Source organism: Clytia hemisphaerica, unplaced genomic scaffold, assembly GCF_902728285.1.
Source record: "Clytia hemisphaerica strain Z4C2 unplaced genomic scaffold, Clytia hemisphaerica genome assembly, whole genome shotgun sequence".
Classification (NCBI taxonomy): domain Eukaryota; kingdom Metazoa; phylum Cnidaria; class Hydrozoa; order Leptothecata; family Clytiidae; genus Clytia; species Clytia hemisphaerica.
This window is the reverse complement of record NW_027103962.1, coordinates 181475-197178: the sequence shown is the minus strand read 5'-3', so window position 1 is coordinate 197178 and position 15704 is coordinate 181475. Positions and strand designations below refer to the sequence as shown.

General features: G+C 40.2%; 1 protein-coding gene across 1 annotated transcript in view; it reads left to right on the top strand.

Annotated features, from left to right (window-relative positions):
* Nucleotides 1–9887, top strand: part of LOC136810330 (uncharacterized) — a 33495-nt gene extending 23608 nt beyond the window's left edge. Inside the window, 11 exon segments of the mRNA XM_067066888.1 lie at nucleotides 1–3425; nucleotides 3427–4924; nucleotides 4927–5584; nucleotides 5587–6258; nucleotides 6261–7886; nucleotides 8023–8239; nucleotides 8373–8642; nucleotides 8757–8810; nucleotides 8923–9008; nucleotides 9275–9331; nucleotides 9630–9887. Coding sequence (XP_066922989.1) covers nucleotides 1–3425; nucleotides 3427–4924; nucleotides 4927–5584; nucleotides 5587–6258; nucleotides 6261–7886; nucleotides 8023–8239; nucleotides 8373–8642; nucleotides 8757–8810; nucleotides 8923–9008; nucleotides 9275–9331; nucleotides 9630–9703 — 8637 coding nt within the window. The 3' untranslated portion in view covers nucleotides 9704–9887.
* The last annotated feature ends 5817 nt before the right edge of the window (nucleotides 9888–15704 follow it).

Sequence of the window (15704 nt, the reverse complement as noted above, 5' to 3'; positions counted from 1 at the left end):
CCATCATTGATTGCTAAAAATTTCATTTCGCCAACATGGACACAAAGTGTTTACTCGAGATCGATCAGTGAAAACCAAGCCACCGGGCAATCTATTTTGAAAGTTTCAGCGACATACCCAGGAGCTCTCATTTCTTATGAAATCATGGATTCATCCATCAAGACTAATGGAAAGATTGCGATCAGTGCTAGCGGAGACATCTCGTTGTTGCAAAAGTTGGACTACGAAGACATCCAATCAGTGTCTTTCTACGTCAAAGCATACGACAGCAATAAACGTGATGAAGGCTACTCTACAGCCATTGTCAGGATTACCATTCAAGATTTCAACGACAATCCACCCGTCTTTTCGCGAACCAATTATCAAACATCACTGGCAAGAGATTCTAAAGTGGGAACAGTCATCGCCAATGTTGTGGCAACTGATGCAGATTCTGCTACTGGGAATGCCAACATCGTCAGATATGAATTTGCACCTAATCAGTTGAACACTGATTTGTTTGCTATCAACAGCGTGACTGGTGATTTTACTTTGCAACGCATAATTGGAAAAGCCGACATTAAAAACTACGAGATGAATGTTCGTGCTTACGATCTCGCTACACCGAAACTTACTTCAACAAATAATGTCAGGATTGCTGTCAATGTTTACCCTGACAATATGTTTGCACCGGTCATCACCAACGCCAATGCTTTGCAATCTCTTACCATCAGCGAAAGTGCCACCTTTAACACCCAAGTGACTACAGTGCGAGCAACGGATGAAGATTCGGAACTTTCAGCAGCCGCTCGTGCGGAACGACCATCTGCCAGCAACTTTGGTGCAGTATCATTCCAAATCCTTCAAACTGGTATACCCTTCAGATTGGATGCAAGCACTGGTGTATTAAGAGTATCTGGTACCCTTGACCGTGAAACAAAATCAGTGTATGATTTTACCATTCAAGCAAGAGACGGTGGCAATCCATCACGTGTTACGACTGCTTTGGCACGCGTCACTCTCACTGACGTTAATGAAGCTCCAAAATTCCAACAGTCCAGTTATGTAACCAAAATCAGTGAATGTTCGCCATTAGACATGTCTGTCTTGAGTGTCAATGCTGTCGACGAAGATTCGAGTTCGAATTCACGAGTTCAATATTCTGGTAACCTCGGTCCGAAATTCAAGTTAGACGCGTCTACAGGCGAGATCTCTCTTATCGATCACTTAGACTTTGAAAATCAATCCAGATACACGTTCACAGTACAAGCAAGCGATGGAAGATTTAATGCGAACCCTGCAGCTAGTATTGTTATTGATGTCATTGATTGTAAAGATGAAGTGTCTACTGAAGGTATTCCAGTCTTTGACAAGTCAATCTATTACTTCAGTAAAGATGAATCTTCCACAGGTCAATCCCTTGGAAATGTACGAGCAACTGGTGCTACTGTAACTTACAGTCTGGTTGCTAATGGAAATGATAATCGATTCTACACCGTCAATGCAGCCAGTGGTCTTGTCACCCTTTCAGCTGTCGATTATGAATCTCAACGAACATACAGTGCTGTAGTGAAAGCTACTAACACGGAAAATACAGCTCTATCATCTATCACATCCATCGTTGTCACTGTTCGAGATATCAACGATAATACCCCAGCATTTGTTGGAGGCACTACTGTCACCGCTTCTATCAAAGAGAACGAACCTATCGACTCAGTGGTTTACACATCATACGCTACAGACAGTGACTCAGGAAATAATGGAAAGCTGACCTTCTCACTCGTTGAAGAATCTTCATTATTCAAAATCGAAACTTTGGACAACACTGGTATTGTGAAAGTGAAATCAAACATCAATTACGATGGGCAGCCGTCTTCCTACAGCCTCCGTATTCGTGTTTCTGATAACGCTGGTGCTCAATCACGATCAGCCGTACAAACACTTACCGTCAACATTCTCGATGTCAATGACAACAACCCGCAACCAATCGATGGAAAGAGCTCTGGAAGTACCACCATCCCACAAAGCTTTGGTATTGGAAACAAAGTTCCCTTCACTGTTCAATATAGTGATTTAGATAGTAGTGACAATGGAAAAATTCAATATATCCTTGCTCAGCAAAGTGAATACTTCAAACTGGATTTAGACAATGGCACAATTTTCAGCAAGAAAGCCTTGGCACCTGGTGTTCTCTCTTACAAATTGTACATTACCCCAGAGGATATGGGCACTCCGAAACGGCAGAGTGCATTCACTCTGACCATCAATGTCCAGCAAAGTGGTGGACCAGAGAACACTCCATCCTTCAATCCTGATGTTTATAGCTTTTCTGTTAGTGAAGCATCGCCAATCGGCTCCATCATTGGACATTTAAATGTCATCGACGGCGACTTCAACACTGACTCTTATACCTATACCATCCAAGGAAACTTAAACCCACCTTTCAATGTTTTACCCAGTGGAAATGTCCAAGTGAAGAGAAACCTGGACAGAGAATCTTCTTCATCTTATAGCTTAAAGGTTAAAGTGCAAGATCGTGCTGGCAACTCACCTCAGAAAGAAGCTTCTGTGACCATCACTGTGATCGATGAAAACGATAACAATCCAATCTTCAACCCAGCCTCTTATGTTTTTAATGTTCCAGAAAACCAACAAGTTGGAAACGTTAACAACGGACCATTCATCGGAACCGAAATTACTGCAACTGATGGTGACGAACAAGACACTGCAAACTCACAAATTACTTACTCCCTCGTTGATTCCACCGATACTTTTAAGATGAGTGGTCAAAAAATCTACTTGAACAAACAACTCAACTTTGATGCGAAGAAAGAATTTAACATTTTTGTCATCGCTCAGGATCAGGGAAACCCAAGAAGACACAACACAGCTTCTGTTACTGTCAAAGTGATTGATATCAACGAGCGACCAGTATTCCAACCATCATTTTACACTATTGATGTTGTTGAATCTGCAATTATTGATAGCAAACTCCTCACCTTGAATGTCATTGATAATGATGAAGGAGATAATGCTCTGGTTGATCTCACCATAGCCCCAGCGAATGAAAAATTCAGATTAAGTGGTAATGACCTCATCTTGAATGGTGCTTTGAACTTTGAAGTGACCAAGAGTTATACACTGAACATCAAAGCATCAGACACAGGTTCACCGTCTCTACAAGCTTTAACCTCAGCCACTGTCATTGTCAACGTCAAAGGAATAAATGACAATGAACCTCAATTCCTGCAAAATCCATACACTGGCAAAGTCGATGAAAACCTTGTCAATCAAGTTCTTGTCACTGCACGTGCAACCGATGCTGATCAAAACTCTCTTATATATAACCTCGACAATTCTGAAGATGCCAAATCTTTTAGCACACAATTGTCTAATGGCAATATTCTCATCTTGAACTCCGCTCCTTTAGACTATGAGACAAAAACAATATAAATTCGACCTCGTCGCATCTGACGGTACATTCACTGGAAAGACAACGATCATTATTGATGTCGACGACCAGAATGACCACAGACCTGTCTTCTCTCCAACCACCTACAAGTTTACCATTGCTGATTCTGCACCAACTGGTATTATCATTGGTTGTGTGCAATCTACAGATGATGACACCGGTATCTTTGCCGAAACCTCGTACACCTTCAGTGCTGGTGAAACAACCCCATTCCTTCTCCAAGATAACTGTATTGTCCTTAAAAACACTTTGGATTACACAAAGAAAACAAGTTATCTTTTCCAAGTAGCTGCATTAGACAAACAAAATTCTTTGACAGCGGAAGAAGCTGCCTCAGTCACAGTTGACGTCAAACCATCCAATGGAAGTGCTCCAGTTTTTGATAAATCAGTGTATGTTGCTACCGTGTTCGACAATGTAACCAATGCAGATACCATCGTGATAGTGAAAGCAACCGATGATGATGGCACTGGATACAACACTATCACTTACTCTCTAGACACTTCACTGGGAGATGCTCGCTATTTCAAAATTGAATCGACTTCCGGTCGTGTCCAACTAGCAGATGGACAAACACTCTCTATTCGAAATCATATCCGACATGCTCTTGTAGTCGATGCTGTAGACAACAAAGGCCTGATGAGTCAGGCTTACGTCATTGTTGACGTGCAAGGAGTGACTATCGACTCAACAACACCAACTTTCGAAGTAACCGATTATTTTGGCGTCGCAACCGACCGTATGGCTGCGTCTACCAGTATTGTTCGTGTTTATGCTGATGGACCAAGTGGTATAAAATATAAATTAGAATCTGGTAATGACGATGACTTGTTCGCTGTCTCCGACTTTGGTACAGTCCTCTTGAAATCACGGATCATCTACGATGCAAGCAGACCTACCAGTTACACATTATTTATCAGTGGAACCAGTAGCAGTGGAGTGAAGAGCACCCAAAACGCCAAGGTGTTCGTTCAACTACATTATTTGAGTGCAGACAGCCCAGCATTCACAAGATCTGAATACACAGCCAATATTGATGAAGGTGAAGATGGAAAACCAGTCACTCTAGTCTCTGCTAGCTTCGGTAATAATGGTACCGTTGGATCAATCAGATACAAGATCCTTTACAATGATGTTGTCCGTAAGGAAGATTTCACCATCAATGAAGTGAGCGGACAAATCTCATCTGAAAGAAAGTTTGATCGCGAAGTAAGAAGCCAATACATATTTGAGGTAGAAACCTTCAATTCGGCTCAATTGACGAGCAACGATAAAGCTCTTGTCACCATCAATATCGATGACTTGAACGACAACGCACCAGTCTTTAAACAAACAGGCACTGTTACTGTGGATATTCCAGAGAATGGTCCAGCTGGTATGCAAGTTGCGTGTGTCTTTGCAACAGATGCTGATGAAGGCGTCAATGCTCAATTCAAATACTCCTGCTTGACAACTTTACCATGTACGCTATCGATCAAGACACCGGTATTATCACTACCAGCCGATTGATTGATCGCGAAAATGATGGCGGACTCCAGCGATTAAACGTTGTCGCTAAAGATAATGGTGGACTCGAAGGAACAGTTTCTGTTAGTGTGACTATTCAAAACATGAACGACATGCGACCTGTTTTCTCTCAAAAATCATACAGTGCAGCAGTTGATGAAAACAAGGGAGTTGGGACGAGTGTCATTAGCGTCAAAGCAACTGACGCCGATTCTTCTTCTCTCAAATATGCAATTGTCATTGAAGATTCAAATTCCATTCCATTTGAGATCAATGTAAACACTGGAGAGATCACCACCAATAAACTGTTGGACTTCGACAATGGCAAGACGAGCTACGAGTTGTGTGTGAAAGCATTCGACGACGCTGACCCATCACTCTCAGAGATGACGACTGTCTCCATCAACATCATCGACGTCAATGACAATGTTCCCGTAGCAGACGAAGAAGAAGTAGAAGACGATATCACCGCCCTAATCTCCGAGGCGGCAGTTCCAAACACCATTGTTGCAGTTGTTCATGTTACAGATGCCGACAGTGGTGAGTTTGGACGAGTCATTTACTCTATCACAGGTGGAAACACTGGTAGTGTGTTTGCCATAAGATCGGCAACCGGAGAGATTTATGTAAATCTCCATTGAATCGTGAACTACAAAGTCAATATACTTTGGAGATTTCAGCTCGTGACAATGGATCACCTCCTTTGAGTATTGCAAACACTATCAAGGTTGCAATAAAAGTTGATGATGTCAATGACAATTCTCCATCTCTCAAAGTCGAAGCCAACCTCAAGGTAAGGCAAGGTCAAGCACAAGTTGACATTGCAAACAGCGAAATAGAAAGCATTGATATCGACGAAAATGATACTCCACAACTCTCTCTTCTCAATTACAATAACGAATTCGAAATCACCAACAGCAACAAAATCCGAACGAAGGAACCTTTGAATGCAAACACCGTCTATGAAGTAGTTGTTCAAGCTATAGATAAGGGAGGTCGAATCACCGCCAAGAAAACAATCATTAGTGTTGATACAGAAAATGTTTCACCTTCATTCGACTCACAAGCCGATTTTAACATCACTGTACCAGAAGATCAACCACTCAACAGTATTCTCGGTGTCTACATTGCTACTGATAAAGATGTCGGTGTCGGAGGTGATATTTCTTACACTTTCACTGGTACTAACAAAGAAAAGTTCATTTATGAAGAAGGTATCTTAAGACTGGCATCTCCTTTGGATTACGAATCCACCAACAGATTGTACCAATTGACATTAACAGCGACAGATGGTGAAGGTAAGGGACCGACCAAATCTTGAAAATCCATGTCTCCAACGTCAATGATAACGCCCCAGTGTTCAATCCATCCTCGTATGAAGTGAAATTGGAAGAATCTGACAGCAGTGTTTCCATCTCACTTGATGCAACTGATGCTGACGGAGACGCTTTGACTTACACCATCATCGAGAACGCTATCTCGTCTTTGTTCCAGATCTCCAACAATGTTGTCTCCAATGTCAACCCACTGCCGAAGAATATTGATCAATACTACTTCAACGTACAAGTATCTGATGGGGCTCACGTTGATATTGCCAACGTTCTAATTGATGTTGTCAACTCTACATGCAGCAGTGCTGGAGGAGCAAGTGGAAGCATCAAAATGGACACTCAAATATACACCGAATCGGTTGCTGAAAACTTTGATATCACAGTCGCATTAGTCACCGTCAAGGCGACCGCTTCAGGTGGTGCTGGATCACCTGTTTATTCTATTGAAGATCCCACCAGCATGTTTAGAGTCAATCCTAACAGTGGCGAGGTCTTTGCCAATGCTACCCTAGATTATGAACAAAATCGAGAATACACTGTTTGTGTTGCTGCTCAAGGATCAGTTGAAAGTAGCGTTAAGGATTCAACTACAGTTAAGATCAGTGTCATTGATATCAATGATATCCCTCCAATCTTCGCACCTGGTCTGAAATCATTCACCGTCGGCACATCCCAAACAGGCAGTCCGTTTACTTCTGTTCTTGCTAACAGCCCCGGAAGCTATCCAGTTCTCTATTCCATCGAAGGTGGACGTCGCCAACGTCGCTCAACAACTTCAGATGGTATTTTCGGTATCAACAATTCAACTGGTGCTATCACATTACTCAAACGTGAAGCTGGTGACTACGACCTGGTTGTCACTGCTTCAAGTGGTATATTCGAAGAGAAAACCAACATTTCCGTAAAAGTGGAAAACGATATTGCACCAAGCTTCCCACAAGAACAATACACTGCATCACTATCAGAAGATGTAGCAATCGGTACTGAATTGCTTGTCGTTATAAGAGCGGACAATGTTGTGTCGCCACAATACGTTATCTTAGGTTCTTCCTTCTTCGAAATTGCCAACACTGGTATAATAAAGACTAAACTTGGGCTCGACTTTGAAACTCAAGCTGTCCATACTTTCAGTGTAAAAGTCACAGACCCCTCATCAAGCCTGATTGCCGTTACAACTGTCCAAGTGAGCTTGATTAATGTGGATGAAGAGAAACCACGATTCTCTGGTCCATTCAGTGCACAAATCACCGAACGATTCCCAACAAAATTAGGATTGATCCATGCCACAGTTGTTGAAGGTGCTAATGTCAATTACACTTTCAAAGGCGATGTTGATGGATATGCTATCGACGAGACAACAGCTGAAGTCACGCTCACAAAAACACAAACGATTGGCGTTTACGAATTAACCATTCTCGCCACTAACCAATACGGTAGTGATGAAGCAGTTTTAACCGTTGATGTCAAACAAGGTGGTTTCGGCTCTTTCTCTCTTGTTCAAAGATCATTACGAGATGAACAGGCAATGGAGTTGACAGCACAACGAAAAGATGTCCCTGAAGGTGGATGTTCAGACGTTCTAATCACTGTTGGTCAAGGTAACAAACATTTTCTTATTCCATAAAATATTTTGAAACTTTCCTTCTGCTTTTTTTCTTCTGCGAAACAGTCTTTTGCTTGCATAAAATCTTTCATAATAAAATCATAAAAATGTTTCCTTTTACGAAATTTCAGACCAGCCAAGTGAAATCGTCTCCTACATACAAGCAATGGAAGAAGGAGGAACGTATTGGAGTACGTCTGTCTGCAACTCAGACTCCAACAGTCGAAAGAGACGTGCATCTGATAACGAACAACTTGTTTTCGTCGTCGGCAAAGATTCTTTCTGCCGTGCCCCACACAACCCCAACATACCCTGTAACATGGCTTTGAAATCCAACGTAGAGTACTTGTAAGTAGTTAAAGAAATTCATTGAGTAGTTTGAAAAAAGGACTTTCTTAACATGCTTTCCTAACATTTCGCTATCAAATTCAGACAGAACCGGGCTGGACTTTTTTAAACTGTTTCACTATTTCCCATTCAGAGTGACATTCCGAAGTGTGGACAAAAATGGAAAGATCTCGTATACCACCGCCACAACCAAAACGCAACCACTGCACAAAGCGCCCGTAACACAAGCCACAATGGGAACCACATCAGAAAAGAACAATTTGAATTACAATTACATGATTGGATTGATTGTGATGGGTGTTCTTCTCATCATCTGCATCGCTGCTATCGCCCTCTTACTTTGTAAACAACGCAACCAATCCACCAAGGATGTCGCTGATTACCCTCCTCAAGGCGTCATGAAGTGAGTTTTTTTTTCGGTTAAATAGAAAAATTTAATAACCATTAGATGAGTAGTTTTCTTTCCCTCATACTACCATTACAAATTGTTTGATCATCCATTTTTCTCACGTTCCAGGCAAAAGAACAATGCTTATGCACACGACGAAGAAAACCAATACCATTTTCAAGTGTAAGTATATATCTCAGCTATTCATTGTTTCACCGATTTGATCACACTTTACTCGTATTATACATCCCTTTCTGCGTATTCTTTTTTGACTTATTTTTATATTTTATTGTAGTGGTGGTCCAACGTCATCTTCACCATCTCATGAACAAGCTTACACTCGGCAAACCTCTTCTTTCAACCCTCTTCCTATGGGCACTGGTAAATATTCTTTATTTTCGATTCTTTGTTGCTACTGACTGGCGAGAGAAGTTGGGGATATGGGGAATAATGTAATGGAAATAACACTCGCCTGTATTTCTTTGAGAACTAAATGCGTTCTATTCCTCTTGTTGAACCCATATTGAACCATTTTGGAGAAAGGGGACACTAGGACATTGGTGCACAGAACTTTCTCTATGAAGAATGATCAGTTGAACCTTTCATCATCAGTGCATATATCAATAATTATCTTTTTCTCTTCATAGAAACACAAGAAGTGAATCTAGCTGTGGATGATATCGGCTCTGATCAACCTCCAAGACGTAAGTACACTGAGAGCAACATGTTTAGACCTTTTCTAACAAAATTTCTCTGTAACCGCTGCTTTTATTTCACAGTATATACGACGTACCTATCTATTATGGTGACCGTTTTTTGCCATTCTTAACAATTCAAGTTTTTAGGGTAAGTTGAGAAATCCAAGGGAAAAGTGTGACGCCCTCCCCTACCTTCGCGTAGACAACTAAAGGAAAGGGTCGCCTTTAACAGCGGTTGCAAACTTACTTAGATACGACCTGTAAGTGAGGACTTTATAAACCAACTGTCAACTTTTTATTTCAGCGCCATCCACTAACCAACCGAAATTAGAACGAACGCCATCGGGTCGTATCATTCTACAACATGATTTCCAATAAACATGAATGACAACAATCAAAGAATAAAATAAAATCGAGATAGGAATCAAAATCAAATTTTTTAATTAATTAATTTTTGTCATTTGTATCGTAAATTTTACGTTCATACTCCATATTTTCATTTTCATTTAGCCCTTGTTTTTATATTAATTATCATATTTATTTCATTTTCATTTTTGTTAAATCCTAACATTTCTCTAACAATATTGATAATAATCCATTTACAAATAACCATTTCAAGAAATTTCAAATCCTTTTCCTTTTTTTCAAATTTTATAATTATATGATAACAATGATTTAATGATAACAATAAGAATAATTATAATAATAATTTAACTTTTTCGGTGGAAATTTTGTTCCTTTTCTCAGACTCTTAACACAAAATATTCATTCTTCTCTACTGTTTTTACAAGTTTCAAACTGAAGAGCTGTTCCAAAATCGAGAATGACGTAACAGGACAGATCTCTCACCTTGTATCCACCTGTATTACTCGTAATCCATTCTTATCTACACTTTTCAGGCATACTGGAGAAGTGGGACGTGGGACGGTGGGACGCTCAGGTGGGACGCTCGAGTGGGACGCTCAGGTGGGACGGTCAAGTGGGACGGTAGTGGGACGCTAAGGTGGGACGGTAGTGGGACGCTAAGGTGGGACGGTAGTGGGACGCTAAGGTGGGACGGTAGTGGGACGCTAAGGTGGGACGGTAGTGGGACGCTAAGGTGGGACGGTAGTGGGACGCTAAGGTGGGACGGTAGTGGGACGCTAAGGTGGGACGGTAGTGGGACGCTAAGGTGGGACGGTAGTGGGACGCTAAAGTGGGACGCTAAGGTGGGACGGTAGTGGGACGCTAAAGTGGGACGGTAGTGGGACGCTAAGGTGGGACGGTAGTGGGACGCTAAGGTGGGACGGTAGTGGGACGCTCAGGTGGGACTGTAGTGGGACGCTAAGGTGGGACGGTAGTGGGACGCTCTCTCGTAAGGCTTTTGTATTTTTGCTTCTCTGATAATTATGTACGAGTAAAAAAGAACTCAATATGAGTAAATGAATACTTTCAGTATTAGTTGTTATTCTGATCGGAATACTCTCAAATGATTACGCCAGTATCGACAAAATAACAATGAAAATCCTGCCTATTATGCGCGAATGAAAATGTTTTACGCAATTACATTACGTCATTTTTTATTACTTTTTATGGTAATATAAAAACATTTGCTCTCACCGAAGTAACAAGACTAACTAGCTCAGTCGGTAGAGCATCAGATTCAAGGTCAGGTGGTCCAGGGTTCGATTCCCCCACACGTATTTTTTTTTCTTTTCTAAACTAATCTATCCACAGGGATCAAAAATATTTCAGACCTGATCAAAAATATTTCAGACCTACTTAAAAATATTGATTTTTCAAGCACGGAGGACGAGAAATTTATCTTTTTAAATAGCAGATCTTGTTGTTGTCCTTTAATCTTTTGATACTTTTGATACAATTTTCATCCAAAATCTGTCTTTGAATCATACAAAGTTCCAATACACTTTCCTCGAGATATACATGGGGGGGATATTGGCAAAAAGGTTTGCGAGGTGACAGGTATGTCCGAGGCAAAAATCGAAAATCGCCCCTTTGAGAGACAAAATTTTGATGATTTTGGGACCCTTTGAGAGATTTTTTCCCTAAATTTAGTTTAAAAGTCTGTACTAGACGGACACGGTCCTCCGCCTACTTTGAAGTGTTAAAAATTGGTTGGCTAGTCAGACAGGCTAATAACGTTTTTTCTGAAACAAATATTCTTTTGACACTTTTTGCCGGACAAAATCGGTTCGGAAAAACTGGAGCAACCTTCGATTGCCTTATCGGACTTTTTAGCTGTTGGACTAGATGATGTCGGATGCATGACTTTTGAAGACTCCTCCCCCCAGTTTGTGAAATCATCATTCTGAGCAGTTTTCCAAGAGAAAAATAAATAAAATCTGTATTTCCAATTAAATAAGACAGGCTATGAATTTTCGCATAGGAAATTGATTTTCTGTGGTTTCTCAAGGGAATAATAATCTTCTTTTTCAAAAAGAAAAATTCAACTAATGATTGCTCAAGGAATTTCAGTTATTTTGTATTTTTTGCAAGGGAAATACCTTTTCTTCCAAAAGAAAATCAATAAAGTGCTGTGATTTTCCTTGGAGAATACGTGAAAATTGATTTTCCTGGGAAAGAACGGAACAAAGGATTTTCCTTGGAAAATACGCAACAAATAATTTTCCTCAGAAAATACGGACCAGTGATTTTCCTTGGAAAATACGCAACAACTAATTTTCCTTGGAAAATACGCAACAACTAATTTTCCTTGGAAAATACGCAACAACTATTTCCCTCAGAAAATACGGACCAGTGATTTTCCTTGGAAAATACGGTCTAGTGATCTTCCTTGGAAAATACGCAATAACTAAATTTCTTTGGAAAATATGCAACAACTAATTTTCCTTGGAAAATACGCAACAACTATTTTCCTCAGAAAATACGGACCAGTGATTTTCCTTGGAAAATACGGACCAGTGATTTTCCTTGGAAAATACGGTCTAGTGATCTTCCTTGGAAAATACGCAATAACTAAATTTCCTTGGAAAATACGTAATAACTAAATTTCTTTGGAAAATACGCAACAACTAATTTTCCTTGGAAAATACGCAACAACTATTTTCCTCAGAAAATACGGACCAGTGATTTTCCTTGGAAAATACGGTCTAGTGATCTTCCTCAGAAAATACGCAATAACTAAATTTCCTTGGAAAATACGCAATAACTAAATTTCCTTGGAAAATACGCGATAACTAATTTTCCTTGGAAAATAAGGGACAACTAGTTTTCCTTGAATTAATTATTTTAATCTTCTTATCTTCTAATCTTTCTTATCCTTTCGGGCTGACCTTCCAGCACAGCTGGTTTATTTCCTTTAATCCTAGGAAGCGTTCTCTTTATAAAAATAATTTTACATAAAAATATAGCATGCTTTTGTTTCGAAACTGCTGATGCAAGATTTAATTACAAAAAAATATAACATGATAGTTTTCGAGTGTTATATATATTTAGTGCAATCGGCTCTTGCATGTTGGAAATAATCTAAAATCATTTCTTTAAGAAGTCAATACCTTGACAGGGTAAAATTATACAAGTCATGGCAAAATAAAGGTCTCATGATAATCATTGTTCACTTCTCTTGCACATCAGCTGCGTGGCCGAGTGGATAAGTCGATGAAACGGCAACTTAAGGGTAATGATTATAGAGAGTTTGAATCCTATACGGGTGCGACGAAATTGTGTTATTTTGTCTGTTTTGTCAACATTGATCAAACTTTTTCTGGTTTTATGAGCTCTTATTGATATTTTTGAAAATTTCCGTTAAAATTTTAAGAAACAAAAATTGGGGGGGGGCAGTCAGGCAAATTGACCGACGCCGCGACGGGTATCTGCAGCGGTTTAGGCTATCTGATATTCCGATGGCGTATTGGCGGCCGCCCACGCTAAAGCATACTGTCAATTGGTAACCCCCCCCCCGGAGTGTCACCTCAGCTCAATGCAGTTTGATTCAAGTACAGTATTTCAAAATGGATAAGGTTGATTAGCGGGTGGAGAGTCAGAGTCAAGAGTTATGACTTTCCCTTGTCTTGAAAATCTAATGTTCCAAAACTTTCAACTAAAAAAATGCTAAAAAATTGGCTTTCGTCTTTTTTTATATTATATCTTATAAACACTTTTTTCAGAACCACGATGAAAAGAAAAGCAAAACTGACTGAATATGCTGCCAAAAAAGTGATTGACAGGTCTAGAAAATGATTGACAGGCCCGGGTTAGATATTTCCGTGAGCAATCTCGTTATATTTATCAAAAAGTAATATACTTGTGGAAAGCACAATTATTCTACTTTTTCGAATGCTGTGTCATGGAATTTTTTTAACAATTAAATAGAACGGGGTTTCCTCTGATGTAAACAAACCTCGAGTCCTATCCTGAAAATTGACATTGAGCGTAGAAAAAAAGACAAATGAAAGTATTTTCCTTTTTAATTCATATTTCCAATAATTAAAGACTAACTTGAAAACACCAAGAGTGAAATGTAGCTAAATGATTAGAACGCCTTGCGACTTAGAATTTTTTTTCAAAACTGAAAATTTGACCCTGGCTCGAACTACCAAAGTCTCTTGTCAATGATTCTGAGTCCGGCACGCTAGCAATGTGCTATCGAGCCGATACGATATTACGCAATTCAAAAAGCCTTATAAAAAACACTACTGCATATACGGGTGAACTGACCTTGGACCTCATGGGCTAGGTCTTTGTAGCTTCAAATTGATTATGTTATTATTTTATAATCCATTCACTATGAAAAAAGTCAAAAACATTTCGATCGATCTGTGTATTGTTTATAAGTACTTGCGACCTGTCCCTCTTCACTGTATTATAAAAAGAAAAAGACAAAATACATATAAAAGAGCGTCCCACTACCGTCCCACTTTAGCGTCCCACCTTAACGTCCCACTACCGTCCCACCTTAGCGTCCCACTACCGTCCCACCTTAGCGTCCCACTACCGTCCCACTTTAGCGTCCCACTACCGTCCCACCTTAGCGTCCCACTACCGTCCCACCTTAGCGTCCCACTACCGTCCCACCTTAGCGTCCCACTACCGTCCCACCTTAGCGTCCCACTACCGTCCCACTTTAGCGTCCCACTACCGTCCCACCTTAGCGTCCCACTACCGTCCCACCTTAGCGTCCCACTACCGTCCCACTTGAGCGTCCCACCTGAGCGTCCCACTCGAGCGTCCCACCTGAGCGTCCCACCGTCCCACGTCCCACTTCTCCAGTATGCCCACTTTTCACACATTTAGACAGAAATGGTTTTCCTGAAATCGAAGGTGACGTAATGGGGCGAGATCTTTATCACCTTGTATCCACCTGTATTACTCGTTATACATTCTTATCTACACTTTTCACACATTTAAGACAGAAAGGATTACCGAGAAAAACGAAAGTGACGTAATGGGAGATATCTGTCACCCTGTATCCACTTGTATTACTCGTAATCCATTCTTATCTACGCTTTTCGCACATTTAAGTCAGAAAGGATTACCGAGAAAACGAAAGTGACGTAACAGGACAGATCTATCACCTTGTATCCACTTGTATTACTCGTTATACATTCTTATCTACACTTTTCACACATTTAGACAGAAAGGGTTTTCCTGAAATCGAAAGTGACGAAATGGGGCGAGATCTTTATCACCTTGTATCCACTTGTATTACTCGTTATACATTCTTATCTACACTTTTCACACATTTAGACAGAAAGGGTTTTCCTGAAATCGAAAGTGACGAAATGGGGCGAGATCTTTATCACCTTGTATCCACTTGTATTACTCGTTATACATTCTTATCTACGCTTTTTACACATTTAAGACTGAAAAGATTATCGGGAAATCGAAAGTGACGTAACGGGAGAGATCTATCACCGTGTATCCACCTGTATTACTCGTTATACATTCTTATCTACACTTTTCACACATTTAAGACAGAAAGGATTACCGGGAAAACGAAAGTGACGTAATGGGAGATATCTGTCACCTTGTATCCACTTGTATTACTCGTTATCCATTCTTATCTACGCTTTTCACACATTTAAGACAGAAAGGATTATCGGGAAATCGAAAGTGACGTAATGGGGTTAGATCTATCACCCTGTATCCACTTGTACTACTCGTTATACATACTTATCTACGCTTTTTACACATTTAAGACTGAAAAGATTATCGGGAAATCGAAAGTGACGTAATGGGGTTAGATCTATCACCCTGTATCAACTTGTATTACTCGTTATACATTCTTATCTACGCTTTTCACGCATTTAAGACAGAAAGGATTATCGGGAAATCGAAAGTGACGTAATGGGGTTAGATCTATCACCTTCTATCCACCTGTATTACTCGTTATACATTCTTATCTACACTTTTCACACAT